The 21,114-nt window shown below is 35.1% G+C and overlaps 2 protein-coding genes across 9 annotated transcripts in view; one reads left to right on the top strand and one right to left on the bottom strand.

The window, feature by feature from the left end:
• Positions 1 to 10,548, top strand: part of LOC129570207 (muscle-specific protein 300 kDa) — a 67,622-nt gene extending 57,074 nt beyond the window's left edge. For all 4 annotated transcript variants that reach the window (XM_055449715.1, XM_055449718.1, XM_055449716.1 and 1 more), the window contains 10 exons: positions 26 to 779; positions 858 to 3,466; positions 4,245 to 4,538; positions 4,849 to 5,112; positions 5,191 to 8,099; positions 8,324 to 8,359; positions 8,597 to 9,211; positions 9,276 to 9,435; positions 9,725 to 9,804; positions 9,985 to 10,548. In XM_055449715.1, coding sequence (XP_055305690.1) covers positions 26 to 779; positions 858 to 3,466; positions 4,245 to 4,538; positions 4,849 to 5,112; positions 5,191 to 8,099; positions 8,324 to 8,359; positions 8,597 to 9,211; positions 9,276 to 9,435; positions 9,725 to 9,804; positions 9,985 to 10,210 — 7,947 coding nt within the window. In that variant the 3' untranslated portion in view covers positions 10,211 to 10,548. The remainder of the gene's footprint in view (positions 1 to 25; positions 780 to 857; positions 3,467 to 4,244; positions 4,539 to 4,848; positions 5,113 to 5,190; positions 8,100 to 8,323; positions 8,360 to 8,596; positions 9,212 to 9,275; positions 9,436 to 9,724; positions 9,805 to 9,984) is intronic.
• Positions 10,549 to 10,699: 151 nt separating this feature from the next.
• Positions 10,700 to 21,114, bottom strand: part of LOC129570210 (uncharacterized) — a 29,038-nt gene continuing 18,623 nt past the window's right edge. For 4 of the 5 annotated variants that reach the window (XM_055449727.1, XM_055449730.1, XM_055449728.1 and 1 more), the window contains 5 exons: positions 15,500 to 15,601; positions 13,119 to 13,314; positions 12,877 to 13,049; positions 12,675 to 12,810; positions 10,700 to 12,009 (listed from right to left, as the gene is read on the bottom strand). In XM_055449727.1, the coding sequence (XP_055305702.1) occupies positions 11,495 to 12,009; positions 12,675 to 12,810; positions 12,877 to 13,049; positions 13,119 to 13,314; positions 15,500 to 15,601 (1,122 nt within the window). In that variant the 3' untranslated portion in view covers positions 10,700 to 11,494. Of the gene's footprint in view, positions 12,010 to 12,674; positions 12,811 to 12,876; positions 13,050 to 13,118; positions 13,315 to 15,499; positions 15,602 to 20,404; positions 20,476 to 20,540; positions 20,823 to 21,114 lie in introns of those variants that run through there. The other variant, XM_055449732.1, reaches the window with a different exon arrangement.

Raw genomic sequence — 21,114 nt, 5'->3', positions numbered from 1 at the left:
TTATTTCTCTTTTTTTTCTCAAAAGGTACAAACTGATGCATTAGACGCAGAGAAAGTAGAACAATCTATGCAAGTCGACATATCAGTGCAAGACAAAAGTTTACAGACATCGCCACGAGATGAATATTTGAAGCCCCAGGACCAGAATATATCAGCTATCGAGATAGTACCTCATGTTGCCGAAAATCTAGTACAAGATATTGTTCGTGGCATACCGATTAGTATAACAACGGAAACACAGGGAACAACAACAGAAACCGTTAAAACCGATGAAGGTATTACTCAGACTACACCAAGAGACGAAGTATCACCCAAAGAAGACGCTTCTAGCGGTAATGTATCATTGGAGCCCTATGAAATCCACATTCAAGCTTCATTCATCGTTCCCGACGATGCAACGACATCGAATACTACCGAAATTCAAAAATCATATGTAATTGATGAAACCCAACCAGGTTTAGTGCGCGAAATTGAATCAACATCTCAGGAGAAAGTCAAAAAATCAAAATCGAAAAAGAAAAAGAAGAAATCTCAAGCGGTTGATACAGCAGAGCCAGGTCAAAGCACTGTTGTTGAACAAGCTTCAACAGTTGATAATGAAAAATTAGTCGGAAAAGTGGATCAACCAGAACAAAAAGCGTTTGCCACATTGAAAATAACAAAAACAACAGTTTATGAAACATCAGATTTGCTAACAAGAGTGCGTCGTCCCCATGGTTCCTCCGTAACAATTGAAGAGGTAGTCTCGGATGGAAATGTCGACGTACCATTTACACAAGGTAATTTAAAAAATCAGAACAAGATTCCAAATGAACAATCAAAAATAAATAATTCATTTTCCTAAAACTATTTTACAGGCGTTGAATTTGATGACCGTAACGAAGCGGAAAAAGCGGCTGTTGAGCCCACAAGCGTGGATGATATAAAATGGCAATATACAAACCAGGTCATTTCTGATCGTATTAAAAATACACAAAATGTTCAAAATGCACACTTAAGCAACGTATTACACCTAACATCGTTGAGTGAAACTGTAACTCCAGAATCAATTGGGCAACACGTTGTGTCGATTGACAATAATTTATCCAAGTTAAATGATGCAGCTGAAACAAGGAATACTGTGGCTATACACGAAACTGTGATACACATAATTGAAGAGATATCGACATGGCTTGAGAAAATTGAATACCGCATTTATTTGAATCGTCAAAATTCGAGTGAAGGACCAAGTGAAGAGAAAGTACAAGAGCATAATAAACTCCTTGGTGAACTGGGTGAAATTTCATCTGTCATAAACAGTCTTAATAAACAACTCGAAAAAACAGTTGAAATAAATGAGCCAACCGAACAAATTCAAATGAAAAACTGCTTAGGCAATTTGAAGAGCCAATTAAATGCTGTTTCTAATGTTACAAAAGAAAGCAGTAACGAAGTTCATTATGATTTGCATCGCATGAACGAATTCATTTTGATAATTGAATCGATACATATGAAAATCTATGACTTACAAAATCAATTTGAAGCCACTAAGGCCGAAGATAACTCTCCAATTGGCAAACGATTAGAAAATTTGGACAACATTGATCTTCTGCTAGGGACTCAAATAGATGAAATTACCAATGCCATGCAGAGGGCACGCGGAATATTACGTGATTTTCCAAGTCGTCCGATGCCGGTCGATGTCTATGCATTGTATGAAAATGCAAGAAACTTGGAGAATTCGATTGCACTTGAAAAAACACGACTACTGCAATTGCAAGATCTTTCCGAAGAGTATGTACAAACTCTCCACCAATTCTCTCAAATAATTGTACTGACGGAATCACTCGTGGATCAGCCAATAAATGCCAGCAGCTTGGAGGAATTGCAACAAGAAATGCAGAAGCATCGTAAATGCTTTGTCAATTTAAGTCATTGCCGAATGATTTTGCAATCATTAGGCGAGAATATCGACAGTGAAACGCGAAAACAACATAATACATTGCACACATCGTTGACAGACAAAGCCGCGCAAATATTAGAGAAAGCATCTGAGCGAGCACAACGCATTTCTTTAGCCGCGTCGCGTTGGACAGTACTTGAAAAAGGCCTTACAGACGAAAAACAATGGTTAACTGTAGCACAGCAACGCGTTCCAGATTTATCAGAAGTTTCAACTGTTGATCATGAACGGTATATTACCATGTATAGATCAATATGCTCAGACATCAACCAACATCATGCACGTATTGTGCATTTAACCAATTTGGCTACCCAACTACAAGATTCAGTCAGCACTCCAACATTGCAGGAGGAAGCCAACGATTGCTTGGCAACATGCCTAAAATTGAGAGAAGATCTATCGATATATCTAAAACGCTTGATAATGTTCCGTGATACCTGGACGATATATGAAACATCAACTGATCGCCTCGAAAATTGGATGCTGCGAACGGAACGTGAACTTGCTCAAATTGAAATACCGGCTAATCTACGATTACAGCCAAGCGAAAATACACGACACTTCTGGGAAATTCGTGTGCACTATGAAGTAAATAATAAAGTTCGAAAACAAATTGGAAATTCATTGGAGCGATCAATCGAAATTCTTCCGGTGCGTGATGAATTACTGCAACGCCAATTTCATCAACAGCTAGAAGAAAGATGGGCAAATATTACCCGGAAAATTGAAGCCATTCAAAATATTATCGTTACCAGTTTGTTCGACCAAAATATTCCAATCGATGAGAAATTGGAAATTTTGCGAAGAGAACTGCATGAAGTGGAGCTATTAACGTCATCTGTGAAAACAATTATCAAAAACGAAGAGGAGCTGAACGTATACATCGAACGGATGCAAGTTCTGAACAATCGTTTGAGTATAGCGTTCAATGAATTGGGACGTTTAAGTTTGTTGCCATCACACGATCCCGAGAAAATTGGTGAAATTTTCGCATTAGCCCATAATATCAGTACTCCAGTTGCTAAAGAAATAGAAAATGCACAAAATCTGAAAGAAATACTGATTGCACTCCAGAATGGAATAAAGAAATTGCGACAAGCACAGCAAAGCAACGAGTTAATCTTAGAATCTTGTGAATCTCGTGAAAAACTCAGTAGCGATCAAGTTGAATTGGCAATTGTTGATGCAGAGCACTTAACGAACGAATTAAGTAATCAATGGCAAGGAAATATGCGTTTACGGCAAATCCTCCACACATTGCCAATGCAACTCAAAGTATCTATGTCACCAATTAAACTGGAACGCGATCTATCTCAGCTACAAGATAAACATCATGAACAAGAATCTCATTGCGCGCACATATTAAACCTACTGAGAAATCGTTTAGCTTTATGGCGAAGATTCGAGCGGCAATTGGAAATTGTGCAGCAAACCAACAACGAAAACGAATTTATGATTGATCTTTTGAAGCTTAACGGTCAAATGGATTACGATCGATTAAAAAGAACTACAGAACGATTAGAGGTATGTCATTTCAAAATATATATTTCAATCTTTAGTCAAATCAGTATTTTTTTCGCCGAATTTCCAAACATAGTTGTTATGAAGTAGTTTCAAAAGTTTTGGATTTTCTCTCAAAAATAAACAAATCATTACCATGTGTTTTTTTCTTGTATAGATAGAGTTATTTTACTAAAAAAAGTAGGTCGTCCATAAACCTATATACGAAACAATTTAAATGAAATACATTGTGTATGAATGTGTTGATTAGGCAGAAAATCCTTAAATATGATATCACTTGCTCGTTGTGTTTCTACTTGGCCCGTTGATACGCTAGCTTGTGAGAAACATAGACAGCACATATGCGAAACTCCCGATTCGTGTTTCATACTAATCGCAATAATGGAATGAGAGCGAGATAAAAGTATATGTGATAATCGAATAAGCTAATTGCGATAATAGAGTACACACTCCATTCATGCTCGCAGAAATAGTCAGAAACTTTCTACTCTATGTAAAAAAAATGTAATGGGAATAAAAAAAGTTTTCGAAATAACGAATCAATACATGTTCCGTTCGCAGTAAGAGAGGGAGAGAGTAAATAAATTTACACAGCCAACTGTGTAAATAAAAGCAAAAAAAGAACGTAGGAATTTAGTAATGATTTGAGAATTAACTTAGTCGTACGTCTCATAAGGTTGAAAATACAAATTCTGTTTAATTCGTTCTATAAATATATTCGCTACAGTTTTTCCGTATTTATATTAATCTGTGTATATACTTATTTTTTCATATTTTTTAGGCATTTACGAATAATGTCAATGAAAAACAATTGGAAGAATTGCAAGTATCAGCCAAAGTTTTGATTGAAACGTCTAGCCCGGACGTTGTACAGAAAATTAATGAATCAGTTCAAGTAGCCGAGAGTGAATGGAAAAACACCAACGATAGTATACGAAATCTGCGAGATAAATACGACCGAGCTCTTGATTTGTGGCAAAAATATCGTAACAGCAGTGATGCAATCAAAAACTGGGCAGCCGACCGACTGGGTACGATCAACGTAATGAAACCACTAGATGCAATAGCAATCGAGGTAATTTCGGAATTTTATTCAACATTCACAAATGTCATATTTCTGGAAATCACTAAAGCAAACGTTAAGAGACATATCTGACATATCTGTACCGTTATCTACATGAAACATGAGTGTTTATTTTACTCTTGTTATCGTTGTTGTAGTAGGTAGTAAGCGCGTATACCGTGTCAAGAGTAGTAATAACGTTTGACAGTCCAATATTGTTGTTTGTTTTGTTTGCCGAACTGTGGTGTTTAAATATGTGTTTTAGTTATTATTTAGAAATGAATTAATGCAATGTAAACGAAATTTTCTTCAATCGTGCTAGGCTTGTAAGAAAGACTTGCTGGAACATACCGAACAAGTGGAGAATCTTCGTAAAATGGCATTTGAAATAGCAACAGAGATGGAGTTGAATACATCTGATAACAATCTACTTCAAGACGAAGTAGAAGAGTTGGGTTCTCGGCTAGAAAAAGTGCGTCAATCTATTTCACTTTTGGCTGATATTGCAGATGCTCGCAGCAATAACGAAACGGAGTGTAAAAAAAACATTCAAGATGTCAAAGAAAATTTGAGTGAAATGAAAGCCGTAAGTTCAATTTGCAAGATAATTAGTTACAAACAAATTTGCTAGCAAATTTGTCATTAATCAAAATTTATGTTTTAGGCAATCGATCAGCCGGAAGAGACTGAGTTTGAGCAACGATTAATTACGCTCCGTTCGCAATTATTGGCACTGGGTCGTACAGAAGGGCAGTTGAATGAACTAAGAAATCGGGTGGCTGACAGTACATCAGAGACAGAACTATCAATAATTGAAGTGTTAGAATTGTGGCAACAAATATTCCGTGACACATTCCAACAATACCATCGTTTGTCAACACGATTAGTACAAAGCGAAAACAGAGAATCTGCATTGAATTTGTGGCATGATTATTTAATGCACGTACAATTATTTCTGTCAGAAGCGCTTCCCGACAATTACGGCTATCTAAACGAATATCGAAATTTATGCGAAATTCATCAAAACGTGCTGACTAGTCAACAGGCAATTTTGTCCGGCAATATCGATCCGGGTTTGAATGAAAAATTCCAACAGTTGTCAACGTTACACAATGAAACATTGTTGCGGATAATTGATCGTCATGCTGAAATCGAGCTAAGACTGAAGCTATGGAACAAATATAAAAATGATCAAAGCAATTTGTTGTTATGGCTTAAAGAAAAGGAGCGTGAAAAGTCACGCTTACAGCTTCGGTATATTCATTTGCAACGGATTCCGCACATTTTACAAGTTATTCAAAATATGTTGGTGCAAATGGAACAAGCTCAAAGTGATTGCACCAATTTAAGGTCGGAACAAGCTCAAATTATTCAATTCAGCAACGACAGTGCCATGATTACATCGATGCGAATGGAGATCGGTGCCATTTCACAACGTATAGAAAATCTAAGAGCTTCACTGGAGACTTGGAGAGACTTTCTACATAGAATATCCAATTTGTCCGCCACATACAATCAAAAAGTCAATGAGTTGCAAGCACAATTTCAACAATCGCAAAATGTTATTTGCATAACGACACGAGCAACACCACAAAATGTGAATCAAATCGGGAAAACATTAGATGAACTGAGAGGCCAGAGAGTTCTGATTAGTAACTTAACACCAGAATTGGAATCCATTACAGTTATTCAAGAGGAACTTAAAGAAATTGTGGACACAAGTAATATAAAGGCAATTAGACGCACGACTCATACATTGTGGCAACAACAGGCTGATCTGGACTCGCAATTAACTTCATTAATAACAAACATTGATGATCGTTTGAACATATCCGATACATTCGCCAAAAAATACGATCGATTCATGCAATGGATAGATGAAACAGAGCGTCGATTATTCGATGAGTCATGTTGTATTCTATATGATTCCGAAGAGCTACTGAGACGTCTTGAAACAGATTTGCGATCCGAATTTGCATTGAGAGAACGTGAGAAAGATTGGTTGTTGTCAACGGGTCGTGAATTGTTGACATTTTATGGAACATCAAATGAAAACGACAAACATCATCGTGTCGAAATTAAGAAGAAACTTGACATTACTGTAGATCGATGGGAAAAACTGAGATCCATTTCCAAGACGAGATCGAACAAAATTCAAGAGCTAAAAATGACGATAATTCGAATAGAAGATAGAATTGCTGCGGTTCGTGCCGTGTTGCACAATTTCGATGTCAAATTAAATAAACCGATAGTTTTTGATTCGTCAGAAGACAAAGCACTTGAAAAAGTTGTCCAAGAAAACGATGCAATTCAGCGATCAATTGAAAAAGAGAGTGGAGGAGTCGGTGAGGTGCTGAACTTGTGTGAAATGGTTTTGAGTGATGTGGACACATGGAAATCGCACATTGACACCAATGCACTATCAACAGCCATCGAAACCTTAGACCATCGGTGGAAACATGTCTGTAATGCATCAGTTGAGCGAAAACAAAAAATTCATGCAATCTGGTCGTTATTGTCGGAGTCTCTCTCGTTAGCAAATGAATTAGATGCATGGACCATTGACCAAAAAAATGATTTAGATGAATTAGAGAAGGATATCGATAAACTCACAAAAGATCAAGTGGAACAACGGATTGGTGCTCTTGAAAATAAAATCAGAGAAATTGAATATCATCAGCCACAGTTTGAATGTTTGTCCCAATCCTATTCTAAATTAGTCAAATGCCATGGAATCGATCCCTCCAACATTCAAGAACTGGCCAATCGATGCAAACAGGTACTAGGCCGCTTTGAAACACTAACACCACGAACTCTCGATATTATCGGTGAACTTAATAACGATATGAAATTACATCAAAAGTTCATTAATTTACATGGAAAATCGGTTGTGACGCTCACTCGCCTTGATGCCGAGTTAACGAAAACAGAGCATCTCACAAAAACGAAACCAGAAGAGAAGCTGCAATCAATTCAAGTATTAGAACACGAGTTGAAGCTTTGTGAAAGTGACCTTACATCTGCGGATGAATTGGGTTTGGTAATAATGCAAAAATCTGACCAGAATGGCGTAGACGAAATTCAGGCAATGATCGATGAATACCAGTTACTTTGGACAGATGTCACCACCAGAATTGCATTAATGAAAACCAAATTGACAACTACAATCACTCAAGAGAAACAAAATTATCGATCGGAAACTGATTCAGCGGTACAAGTTAACACTCTACCTCTCTCTACTCTACCATCATTAAATCGAACCACATCAATCACCCCAAAGGACGCATACGAACATGAACTTCAGGCTGCACTCAAAGAGTGTCGAGAATATTTAGATCAATTGGAAATGGAGGTCAATAATTCCGCCAGGAAACCCGGCTCACAAGTTGTTCAGAAACTATGCTCGAATTGTCAGTCATCCGTTGAACTATTACATCATTTGAGTAACATCCTAATTACGGAATGTTTCTGCTCAGACGAAGAGGCTTCAGTATCAGATATTGGCGATGCAACTTCGCGATATGAAACACTGCTAACGATATGGAAGTCAAAAGAACGACAACTCGAAAACAGGTACTTTATTTCGTTCTTTGGATTATGGGATTCATCTTTTTGGTTTTGTTCCTTATCTTCGTTTTGTGAGAATTCTTGTTTTGAATTTTAAATCAAATGCAACCAGTCCCAATTTGATTGAATAACTTATTAAATACCCTGATCAATTGACTTTCTTTCGCTTTCTAATCAATAATAATTGAATCATCTCTCATGCAAACATTTGCTTACTACATGGAAAACAGGTCATTTACCGCCTCTTACATTTTTAACTGCCCGCAGTAAGTATTAATTGATTTTCATTTTTCTACATACAAAAAAACACTAACCTGATTGCAATTTTCTGCTAGTGCTTACTCTATAATGACTAACTGAAATAACCAAAAACCTGAAAAAAAAACTATACCATTTTATATTCCATTATTGCAATTTGCTTATCCATGCTTAAAATGAAAATAATAATTTTTGTTGATGGCAATTAAACCAAATATTTCAATACTATCTCTTCAATATTTCAGTGAGAGTGGACGTTTAACGTGCCCCTTATGTTCTGAACGCAACTGGAGCCAGATCGATAATGATCTCTGGAGACTGGAACAATGGCTTCAATTTGCAGAAGGAACACAGAAGTTACAAACATCGCCGCCAAGTAACATCGAAGCACTTGAGGATGTTATTACTGACCATCGCGAATTTCTGCTGGATTTGGAAAGTCACAAGTCGATTGTTAAGTCACTAAATGTTGTAGGAGATCATCTTGTCACCCATACGCTCGATACTGAGAGAGCAAAACAATTGCGTGAGCGACTACAAACCGACAATAGCCGATGGGAAAATATCTGTAAACGTACAACAAAATGGCAATCTAGCCTTCAAACAGCATTAATGAGCAACACTCAGTTTCATCAAATCATCGATGAGCTATGTGAATGGCTAGAGCATACTGAATCAATCATCCACGCATCCGAGCCAGTTGACTTGACTGTAGACAGAAGTATTTTGGAAGCGAAATTCACTAAATTCCGTGAACTACGCAATGAGCTAGAAAGATGTGAGCCACGTGTGATTGGCCTTCAGGAAGCTGCCGATCAAATCCTCAAATCAGATGAATCTCAATCATTTGTTTACAACAGGTAATTTAAATTTTTCTTTTACTTGTACGAATAGCACAAGTCATTTTTTTATTTTACCTTCCAGATTGACCGATCTGCGACTGCGTTTACAATCTTTACGAAGATTAACCGGAGTGTATATCGTAAAATTGGGTGCAGTGCTTGGATATGATTCAAGTCACTTGGGTATTACCTTGACGAATACGGCCACTGGAACCACCCCCCTACACGTATTATCACAAGAGGTAGCGCATTAAAATAGAATCTTATATGAACATGCTCATATTTGACATTTTAAGAAAATATTAGTTCAGTAATGTAGGTGTAGTATTAGGCAAAGTAAAAAGCAAGTAGATTTGTCCACAAATCACAATGGAAAAATTTTCACTCTTCAATTTTAATTGGTATAATATGGCCGTTTGGTTATTATTATATTTTATTATTGTTGTTGTTATTTTAAAGAAATTGATTGTATGTTGAAGTTTGGAATTGTTTGGATTATTTTTTTTTTCTTTATTTTTTTTCGCAAAACAGCTGTTGGAGCATACTGGTACCTACCATTCTCCGTCACAAATGGCCATCGCACATTCCACTGATAGCTATATTAATGCAAAGTATGAAGTTTTATGCTTACCTTTCGTGTAATATTTTTTATTCCAGAAATCAATATATTTTTTAATGAATTTAAATAATTCTTCATGGATGCTCCACTTTCTGGACAGTTTTATTTGTTATTTGTTCAATTATTATTTTTGCTGTGATTTTATTAACTTATAACTTGATGATATCTACAGCGGCAACGAAAGAACAGAAGAAATCAACACCACAGTCTTGTCTCGCGGCTATCGCTTTATGGGTCGCGTACTTCGTGCTTCACTGCCCATTCAAGCGCTGATGCTACTCTTCTTGGGTTTTGCCACACTTGTGCCCCACGGTGATGAGTATTCCTGCATTTTCAGTAACAATTTCGCATACAGTCTAGAACCAATGCTGCGACATCAACAACCGCCCCCAATATAGAACAATCAGAAAAAAAAACGAACAAAAACAATGTATTCGTAAAAAATACACATGTATCAGCCTTATGCAAGAGTTTAAGGAAAATTATTCATTTTTTACACGACGTCGATGCAACACAAATAAAGTGTGTAAACTAAAACGAAAAACAAAATTTCACAAATATCAAAAGAAAAGACATTCGAAACTAATAGACTTTGATTGGTTATCTCCCAAGCTAATCAAAATCTATTAATAATATTAAATTTTTTTACGAAAAGCAACGTTTTCACCTATCCCAAAAACCGTTAAAAAGAAATGTAATATAATGAATAATAAACATAAATAATTGAAAGTATTAAGTAAGTGTGCTTTTTCTCTTCATCTGAAGACTTAACAAATTCCAGGTTCGTAAGATTTTTCAAACATAGAAAGAAAAACAAAAGATTTTTTTAACAACAATTTTCATTACAATTCACTTCACTTACATGTGTGTACAAAATACAATTTCTATTTTATTGTGGTAAGCGATCAACTTTATTTTGGATGCCCGAATATGTATTTTACTGCAATTTTCTTCAATTAGTAATAATTTCATCAAGTTTCGGGAATGATAGATAGAAAGAGAATTAAAATGATATAAACGAAAATTAAAAAAAAAATCATATTCAATTGAAACATTTGAGATATGTGCGAATAAAGAATCCTTGCTTCTTTGAAAAAATTAACAGGATTGCTTAAAAAAATCGCACTTTCGGACAGAAATACATTCTTTTCAAAATCTTATTTCAACCAAAAGGTTCTTCATGATTGTCAATTAGAAAAGTTCTTCGGCTTCAACATAAAAAGAACAGAAAATAATAAATATAAAAATCCAATACAAGATTTGAGTAAGAAAACTAGTTGGAACACATTGTTTAAACAGAAAGAAATATCATCGAATTAACATAGATGATAGACTCATACAATTTCCAAATTTAGCGAAATCTAAATTTCAATATTTGCTTTCAAGTTCTAAAGAAATTGTTTTACGAAAAAAACATGGAATCCAACATATTTGATCTTGGAGACTCTCGCAGAAAACTATAGAAGATTCATTAGAACGACTTCTTTTCATCTTCTTATTTTCAATCGATGTGCCAAATTATTCTGTGTCAAATTTTCAAAGTTATTTGTATGATATATCGTCTAAGCAATTCGATTTCGCATTTAAATGGTTTAAATTTATCATACAGTCTCATTATTATTAAAAATTTTCTTAATATTTAGTTATTATTCAAATACCATCCACTATTTTTTTTCATATAATTATTGGCCTAATTTTGCAGGGCTAAGAACAAGCTCGGGCTCAAAACTGCTGGCAAATGAAGTTACCACTGATTGTGTCGTCGATGCTTGTGTAGGCTTTATTGTGTCCATTCTGTTTAATGCTAACGAATTACCATCAACCAATAAGGAAGGAACCAATGGTTGAGAAGGAACCAATGATAATGTGGTACTAGCATAGCCTACATCATTTTCGTTATGTCCGGTTGAAGTCAATGATGTCTCATCCATTGTTGATAGCACAATCTTCGTACTGCTTGTGTTTTTACATTTCTGTTGGTTCAAAGGTGCCCGTGATCTAGATAATTTATTCGGTCGTGTTTGTTCTTCTCGCACTGGCTCTAACACAAATGATGTGTCTGGTGTTTTTATTGCTGCATCCAATATAGAAGCTGTTCCGTGAAAATTGTGATTTAACTTTACTAATGCTCCATTTTCTTCTTCATCGCTAATGCTTATAACTTCCAGCTTCTCTTCATTCTTTCTCGGATCTATTGCTGTCGAAAAGAGATTTTTGTCAGACAAAAATATGAATGAATTGATAACGTTGACTCGACGCAATATGTGTTATCTATAACATTAGTGAAAATCCCCTGAGATTGATGTTCGTGGTTCCACTCCAGCAGATCTTGTTTTCGATTTAATATATTGCTTGCAGCTCAATTCTCTACGGACGCCTATATTTATGATCGACTCAGACGTGTGCAAGGTCAAAAATTCTAGAGGGGGATAAAACGATTTTGCCGGGGGGGGGGGGCATTTTTTAATTGGGGGTCTCTGCAAATTTATAAATGGGTGTCAGAAAAAAATGAAGACCTAAAAAAAAGGTCCTCACTTTTGAAAATCGATTCTATCTAGTGTTAAATTTTCCAAATCGCTCGAGGGTGGGTCCACATTTTGGAATCCTAGAGGGGGGTAAAACCGGAATACCCCCTCCCTTGCACACGTGTGATCGACTAAGACCTGCAGAACACAAAACACAATTTTCGGCCAATAACCTTTGAAACAGGCAAAATCTACGGACCAGCTGTGCTTCGAAAACCCTAACTGATGGAGCAAGAAATGAATGAAAATGAATCCCTTTCCCTTCCGAGGGGAATTTTATTTTAAATTGTTGTAAGTTATCATTTATTTTTTATGCATACACTTGCACATAATGTACCTGAAGTAAAGTTGTTCTTTTCACTTTGTAAAAACAATGAAGTGGTTGCAATTTCTCGCAGAGTTTCCATTCCTTCATTCATCTTGCTATTTGGATGTTTTTTCAAGAAGTCTAGAGCCTCTTGCGGATATTGCGTCTGAGAGAAAATGAGTTTTTATTCATTATTATTATTGTTATTCAGAAACGTGTATTGTTATCAGACCTGTGCCGTTCGTGCTATCGACACCCGCTTATTGTCAGCACAAAGCAATGATGTCGTATGATCAACATCGACTTTTGCGTTTTTCTGTTTCATTTTTCGACGATTAGATGATATACAATTTGACGGACAAATGCAAAAGAATATTCGAAGTATGCAACAAAGTAACCCGATACCTGTTTCAATTGTTTGAAATTTATTACTATTATTATCATACATCAAGATAAGGAATAACTTCATTTTACCAATCAACGATGGTCCAATTAATCTGAGTTCAACTGTTTTGAAGCCCTTTTCACCGGTTCCTACAAACACTATAACTAAACCGAGGGCAACTGTGCCCAGGCCCACGTATAGGAAAGCATTTGCAAACGAACTGGGTCCCCTCAGTGCGCCCAAGAAATCATCATCATCTGATGAGCCTAATGATGAATCGTGTATCTGCAATCGTGAAAAAAAAATAACAATGGGCATAATAATTCAATATTGCTTACCAGTAGAGTTCGGATACTGTCAGACGCCGATTTTCAAATGCCTACGCGCGTTTGATAGGTCATCCCTCAAAACCTTCAAAACCAAATTTTTAGCTCCCCTAATGCACTGAGGTGGTTTTTATGGGGGTAAATCGGTTTTTGGGGTGAAAATCGTGTTTTTTCACATATTTAGGCATTTTTATCACGGAAAAAGTGGTTGGAGAGCTATGGTGTGTTCAGATGATTTATTCAAAATACTCCGAAAAATCCAACGATACCTTATTTGGGGCTGCCCTCTACCTTGGAGGGGTGGGATGGGTCTCAAAAGTCGAAAAATCACTAAAAATCACTAATTTTGGGTCAAAATAGGGTCAAATACCCCCCTTACCCCCAAAACCAATTGCATATTCGGGTAGCTCGTAAAAAATTCTATAAATATGGAGAATATTTCAACTTGATATAAAACTCCCATCGACCTTAAATCGAGGTCGAAAGATCAAAAAATGGTCCTCCTGCAAGTACGCAGCCATTTTTCACTACTCAAACGGCACCGGCACACATATGTGATATACAGTCATGGACAAAATTGAGAGGACAAACTAAAAAAAAATGTACCAATGATTATTTCATGGGCATAATTCGTTTTTATCATTCAAACATTTGTTCCATTTATTGCAGAATAATGTGAGCTAAAAGATTCTAGAAGGATTTTATTGAATAATTTTGAATTTCGTGATTTTTTTCAAAAATGTTAACCGATGTCAATTTAGCAGTGGACAAAATTGAGAGGACAGTTCTTTAAATATTTCAATAAACGGATTAACTTTTATGACAACTGAGACCTAGTGACACAGCTTGATGCACAACCTTGCGAAGGTTCGAAATGCTATTTAAGTTTTGCTCCACCGACCCGTTGTTTGGGAAATGGAGGCGGTCAAACTTTTTTATCATATTTCAATTTTGTCATCTTCAACATATGCAAATAATTCTTGAACCAAGGAAGATATTGAGGCATAGTAAAATGCGTTTGAAAGCTTGAGTGTAGACCAAGAAAACGCAATAACAACCAATCCAATATTCTATGTACTTCAATAGTTACAGCCATGAAAGTATGACAGCTGCTATCAAGATGGCGCCATTTATTTGACATTTGAGGTTATAACTCAGAAATTGTCAATTATTTTTACTTCATGATTTGGCCAAATTTACTCTAATCATCAAGAGCTACAACTTTGTTGAACATGTCAATCCTAAATATTTACTCCCTTAAAAGATGGACACTGAGGTTACACATCGTGGACTTATTTTAACATATTCGTATAAGGGAAATTTAGTACTAAAGGACTTTTGACCCACAAGGTGTTGTTTTTCAGTCATGAAGTATTCGGCAAATTTGTAGCTCTTGATGACAGAAAAAAGCTGTTTAATTAGTTGTTCCCAAAAAACAACACCATAGCTTCCCAACCACTTTTCCGTGATAAAAATGCCTGAATATGTGAAAAAAACACGATTTTCACCCCAAAAACCGATTTACCCCCATAAAAACCACCCCAGTGCATTAGGGGAGCTAAAAATTTGGTTTTGAAGGTTTTGAGGGATGACCTATCGAACGCGCGTGGGCATTTGAAAATCAGCGTCTGACAGTATCCGAACTCTACTGGTTAGAAGAAACTTCATGACAACTCTTTTATTGGGAACTAAATACTACTACTACAAAATAGGGTTTACAAACGTTTCGACAAATACCGCAAACGGTGTTATAAAAACGTTATTTTTCTGTAGTGTTTTTTTTGACAGTCCAAAATACCGCAGAAATAACGATAAAAAACGAAAAAAACGTTTTTTGGGCGTTATATAACGGCTCTGTAAAAAAACGTTTTTAAGAAACACTGAAAAAAATAACGCATTTTTAAACCCTACTACAAAATCATCGAGAGTAAAAAACAATTTCGTCTAAAAAAATTGATAGTTTTTTCGACAAATCCGAATACGACTCATTTACTTCTGAGTACACCGAACAATCAGTTACACCAAAACTAAAATTCACTTAGCTGAACCAGAAGCGTCTTTTAGAAAATTTTAAAGTTGGCTGTCAAAAGGTCAAAGAGTTGTGGCAATTGGTTTGTAGTTATAATATAGTTTATATTGCTTACCCGATTACGTTTTACCCATCGTCGATGGCATGAAGCTGGATTTTCAGAAACGCTGCAACGCCGTCCACGTTCCAGCTGCCAGGCCGAACGTCCTTGTGCACACTTTACAAAATATGATTTAACAATAATTAATTGTATTATATATTATATCACTAACTTTTAAGAGGTAGGAATTTAAACACTTATTTACACTGCTATTATTTTACAGGAATGCGAAAATCACTTTTTACTTATTTTTTTCGAATTTGAAATTCAACAAAACAAAATTCAATGCAAAATTGTTATATACAAAACGGGATGTGTACAAAAATCTTACAAACGTGAATTTAATTGTCGTCTAAAAAGGAGAATTGGTGAGTGACAGAAAAACTGGGGTTGTCATGCAAAAATAAACAAAAACTACTCGAAACTACTAGAACTGTACTCAAAAACATCACAATAATTCTAAAAATAATGAATTTGTTTTTGGATTTCTTCTGTTGTTAAAATCAATTGGAAATGTGTTCAAGGTCATGAACTTGTGAAGTTTAGAAATGCAACTCATTTAACTCCAAGTAAAACTTTTTACTTACTTACCTTTCTAGAACCTAAATTGAACCTTTTTCTCTTGAAATAATATGGAAATGAGTGCTTCCTGTTTGAAGGTCTTTTTTTGAAACAGCAATAGATAAAAAAAAAATCACAAAAAGCATTTTCTTCGAAGCACACTTGTGCCATTTCTTCTTTCAAACTGAACTGTGTTGTACGTATTATTTTGCAAACAGCGATTTTAATGTAAATATTCAAAGTTTTGAATCGAACCAATATACTTGGTTCAACTCGCTCCAAATTCTATCAAATCAAGCGTAGTGTGCATTTGAAATCGAATAAAATAGAAATAATCCAAAACGTTTGTTTCCACAAGTAATGATTGAAATATTCTCTGATGTTGACTGTGTTGGTGAAGTGAAAAATACAAATATCTAATTAAGCTTATTTTGACAGTATACTGAACAGCAGAGTAGAATAAAAACATAAGTGTAGGCCCTACATATGTATACACTAAGAAAATCTCATTCGAATAAAGGTTTCTTTATGCAAAGATATAAGCAAGCAATTGATGAAGAAACATATTATTTTTTGTAATCGTTGTGTTCAAATGAAGGGGGAATGATCCAGGCGCCTTATTTCTATGTAAAATATGATGAAAATAAAGTCTTCTTAACTCAGATTTTTCTTCCGTGAAAATGAAACATAGCATGCGCCGTTTTAAGTATTTCGCTTTGCGGTGTTCCGTTTTGATAGATTTTTTGTCTGCAGTGTCGTTATGAACGAATCCTCTCGCATTGTTTCATATGAATGGATCTGTATCACATTGTTTCGTTACTCGAATATTTTTTCGTGTGTTTCATTTCAATTGATTCCCGAGCTATTGATGACGTCACTCGCATTTATCACATCTATTGACTAGATCGAGAGGGGAGTATGTGAAAAAATTCTAATATTATATTTTAAAAGAGGAGAGTATGTTTTCTGATGATTCTGTTGGCGTTAAAGTAGAGTATGTTGTAGTACCGTCTAGCCTCTGCGGTCTTCACGGTTTTCGCGCAACTGATTGGAGATAACAACAAGGTGTCTTCGGCAAAGTTGTAGTACTTGAGGTCTTCTATAACATTGCTGAAGACATCTATCTCTTATCTCTTATCAGTTGCGCGCAAATCGCGCACACAAAAAAGCAAATTTTATATAGACCTTTTTTTTCTTATCATTTTTCGCGCTTTTCGCGGAACTGATAAGAGATAAGAGATAACTGACTTCAACAATGTTATAGAAGACCTCAAGTGCTACAACTTTGCCGAAGACACCAAGTTGTTATCTCTAATCAGTTCCGCGGAAACCGTGGAAAACCGCGAGGACCCGCCAAAAATGAACATACTCGCCTTTAACCATTTTTGAGTCGAAAGAAACTTACTCTTCTCTTTCATAACAAAGTCAGATGAACTTACTCTCCTCTCGATCTAGTCAATAGATATGATGCAAATTAAGTGATAAGGAGCGCGAATTTTGATATGGCGATAACACCAATGGATTGGGCAAAAAAAATACTATATGAGAATCGAAAAAAAATTAAACTTTTTTTTCGATTTTTGCCTGTTTCGGATCGTCTACATGGGAAGTTTGTATGAAAACCCCGGAGCGCCGGTGTTTTACCCGTATTGTTATACACATCAACAAAGCAGTCTGCTTCACCGTAGAAAAGTAGTGCGCAGTAAGGAAACAAGAACGTACAGGTTTTGGCAACGTGGCTTCACTAGTGATTATGAATGAACGTAAATTCTCGTTACATTTCTCATTACGTTCATTCTTATTCGCTATAATGCAACGTTGCCGAAACCTGTACGTTCTTGTTTTCGAAAAAATATTCGAGTAACGAAACAATGTGATACAGATCCATTCATATGAAACAATGCGAGAGGATTCGTTCATAATGACACTGCAGACAAAAAATCTATCAAAACGGAACACCGCAAAGCGAAATTCTTAAAACGGCGCATGCTATGTTTCATTTTCACGGATTTCTTTTCCATATTCCGTTTTAATGGATTGCTTTATTTTTGTTTCGTATCTATTTCAACCGTATCATTTATTCATCTCAAAACAAATCTAATCAAATCCTATTTGAAGGGAGACTTCCAAACTTTGTTATATGGAAATCTAGGTAAACAGTTATAATAAATGTTGATGAACGGTTTGAAGATAGTGCAGCCATCTTTTCTATAATAGAAATTCTATCAAAGTTATGTTTGCACATACCTATGGTTACTTTATAAGATTTTTTTTACTAGCCTCATATGTACTCAAGGAAAGATTCATTAATTTATAATACTACATATATATCATGGGGTCCCATACGAGAAAATTGACAGTCGGAAGAATTTGGTAGAGTATTGGAGTGTTTGAAAACTTGATTTTGAAACAACTTTCAATGAGTCACAGTCTGTGACGTTGTTTCAAGCCAAATATATTGCGTATGTTCATTGTGTTACTTCAACCAGAAACTGCAAGTATTAGTAAACGAAAAAACCTGAGAGCCTTAATCATTGCAGATGTTTTGAGATTTAAAAATATGCAAAATATCTAGGGTGCATCATGTACTTGACGAAATTTTAGGTGTTCTCCGAATTTGACGCATTTTCTACCGTAAGCAATTTTTTTATTGATCAATTTTATTCAGGGGACGACTGAGATCTTCATAAACTAACAAGCATATTATTATAGATGTGTGTAATAGAAGAATTAATTTTTAAAAAATCAGAGTAATAATTTCCATCACGGGACTCCCGTGTTTCATGAAAATATTATTTGCTTAAGCATCTCGGTAAAAAATGAGTCAATCGTGTTTTGTAAGATACATTTCATTATAAGTGGCAAAGTGTAGACATGATATGTATTTTATCATGTCATTGATTAATGGTGTATTGTATATTCAATTGTGCGATTTTGTGTTAAGAAAAAATAATATAAAATGAAAACAGCGACAGCGAAATGTTCATTAGTATGTATGGTAGAAGCGGGCTTTTTGTGCACAAATCTGTAAAATCGCCTATTGGTTCCTTAGTTGTATTTATTTGACATGTTATAATTGAGATAATATAAACAAGTCTTGATCTAGAAATATGCAGAAGTAGCTGAAAGCGAGAATAAAAAATAAAGAAAAATGTTAAAATTTAATGTAATAAATCAGCTATTAAGTGAAAACCAAATGAAGAAGATAACAGATTCACTTATTAAAATTCGAATATTGCGTAATCATAAATGATAGATATCATGAAATGAAAAGGACGTAAAAGGATGAAAATCCATGGCCGACAATTTCGTTCCTTCAGGGCGCGTATATATTTTCAGTGCGCTATAAGCGCTCCCGAAAAATGCCAATTAATTCTGATACCATTTTTATATTTAATTGGCAGAATTGGAAAACCTTCTTTGAAACATTGATTAAGATAAATTGATTTGCAGCCAAAGAAAAAGCAATCAATAAGCAGGAAATATTGGATGAAACAAATATAAAATGCAATCAATTTTGTTAGCAATTTATCTTATGCGTGATTGTTGAAAGTATTATTTTCAAAATACTAAAGTGAACTAAATCCCGCTTTTCTAAACCTTTGTACAGTTCAAAAAGATCATAGATAGAAGACTACAGACTCTTTTAGGTACAGAAGTTATTTGCAGCATGACGCGTTGGATTAGAAAAGATGAAAGCTATTTCCAACTGAGTTTCGTTCATTTGAGGCAATATTTGAATTCTAGTTCGTGATTGATTCTTAGCTTATATTTTTTATCTTAGATTTAAGTTCAATTTTATATCGTGTTTTTGCATTGTGATTGGACAGTAGTTGTTTAATGCAACAACTGTATCATAATTATTCATGTCCGTAACTCGCTGTAACAATAATTTTGCTCTGTGAATGGTCATTGCTCAATCACATTGACTGATGCAATATGAATATATATGTATAAGTTCCATGTGAACGACTTTTGGGCCTAAAACTTTGACAGAATTGATTCTATGATTGCAAAATTGTTCTGAAAGAAGAGAAAATCTACACTACAATGTGTGTGTTTGATTAAGAGCGTCTATTGATATTGCTATCGAATTAACTAAATTGTACCATTCTTATGCGAAAAGAGAAACAAATATAGCGAACAAAATTATTGTTTTATGGCTGTCAATGAATAGAAGTAGGATTACCTCTTCAAACACAATTTCAAATTGAACTTTTTGCGATTAGATTTGTGTTTGAACACTAAAGTTAAGATCAAGGTGCACTTTTCTTTCTAAAAAAAGTGTCAATCAAGCGATGCATCTATATTTATTGGAGTGGTTTAAAATACATAGAAAAACAAGCAAAACACCTTTACGCTTGTGTCAAGATCGCCAACCCATTGATCTGGTGGATACTGTGGAAACGGCTGCAATTGCTTTACAGATACTGCAATTAAATTATGTATGCATGTTTGTAATATCGCTTTAAATTATTTATACTGCAAGCTTTACCATTGCTTGGTAAATCGTATAGTCGTCCTTCCCTGCGTAATCTTCTTCGTCGAGCAATCCGTTTCTTTGACCGTATCATTAACGCAGCTTGCATCCTGACTATCAATTTTTTGCAATTTTTTCACAAGAAATTTTTTTCGCCTCATAAGTTGAGCATCAGTATTTGATAGAATTGTAGTTTTTTTTCTCGTATTAATACTCTAACAAATCCATTTTTACAGGTTTTCAATCACTTCGATAAAAAAAAACTTGCTTCAATTGCACGGTTCCTCTATTTTATATTGATTATTGTTGAAAATCACTTTAAAAGTCTTTTGGGAAAAAAATTCGTATCTACTGCAGTTTATGTAGTGAAAACAATCGGAAGGAGTACAATCAAACATAGAACAGGAAGCGTATGAATAGCAGTGAGAATACAGAAACAATATCGCAGTAGTATAATACAAATGGACTTTCACCGATGAAAAACATCATGAAAAACTTTGGACGCAAGAATTGTACCATGTTTCCTGCATTTTTGTTGCCCACAGAGATTACTATGGGATATTTTTATTCATATGGGATAAAAATATCG

This window comes from Sitodiplosis mosellana, unplaced genomic scaffold (genome assembly GCF_009176505.1).
Source record: "Sitodiplosis mosellana isolate CC-2019 unplaced genomic scaffold, AAFC_SMos_1.0 Smas_scaffold_47, whole genome shotgun sequence".
NCBI classification, from domain to species: domain Eukaryota; kingdom Metazoa; phylum Arthropoda; class Insecta; order Diptera; family Cecidomyiidae; genus Sitodiplosis; species Sitodiplosis mosellana.
The sequence above is the reverse complement of the archived record's forward strand: the minus strand, read 5'-3'. Positions and strand labels throughout refer to the sequence as shown.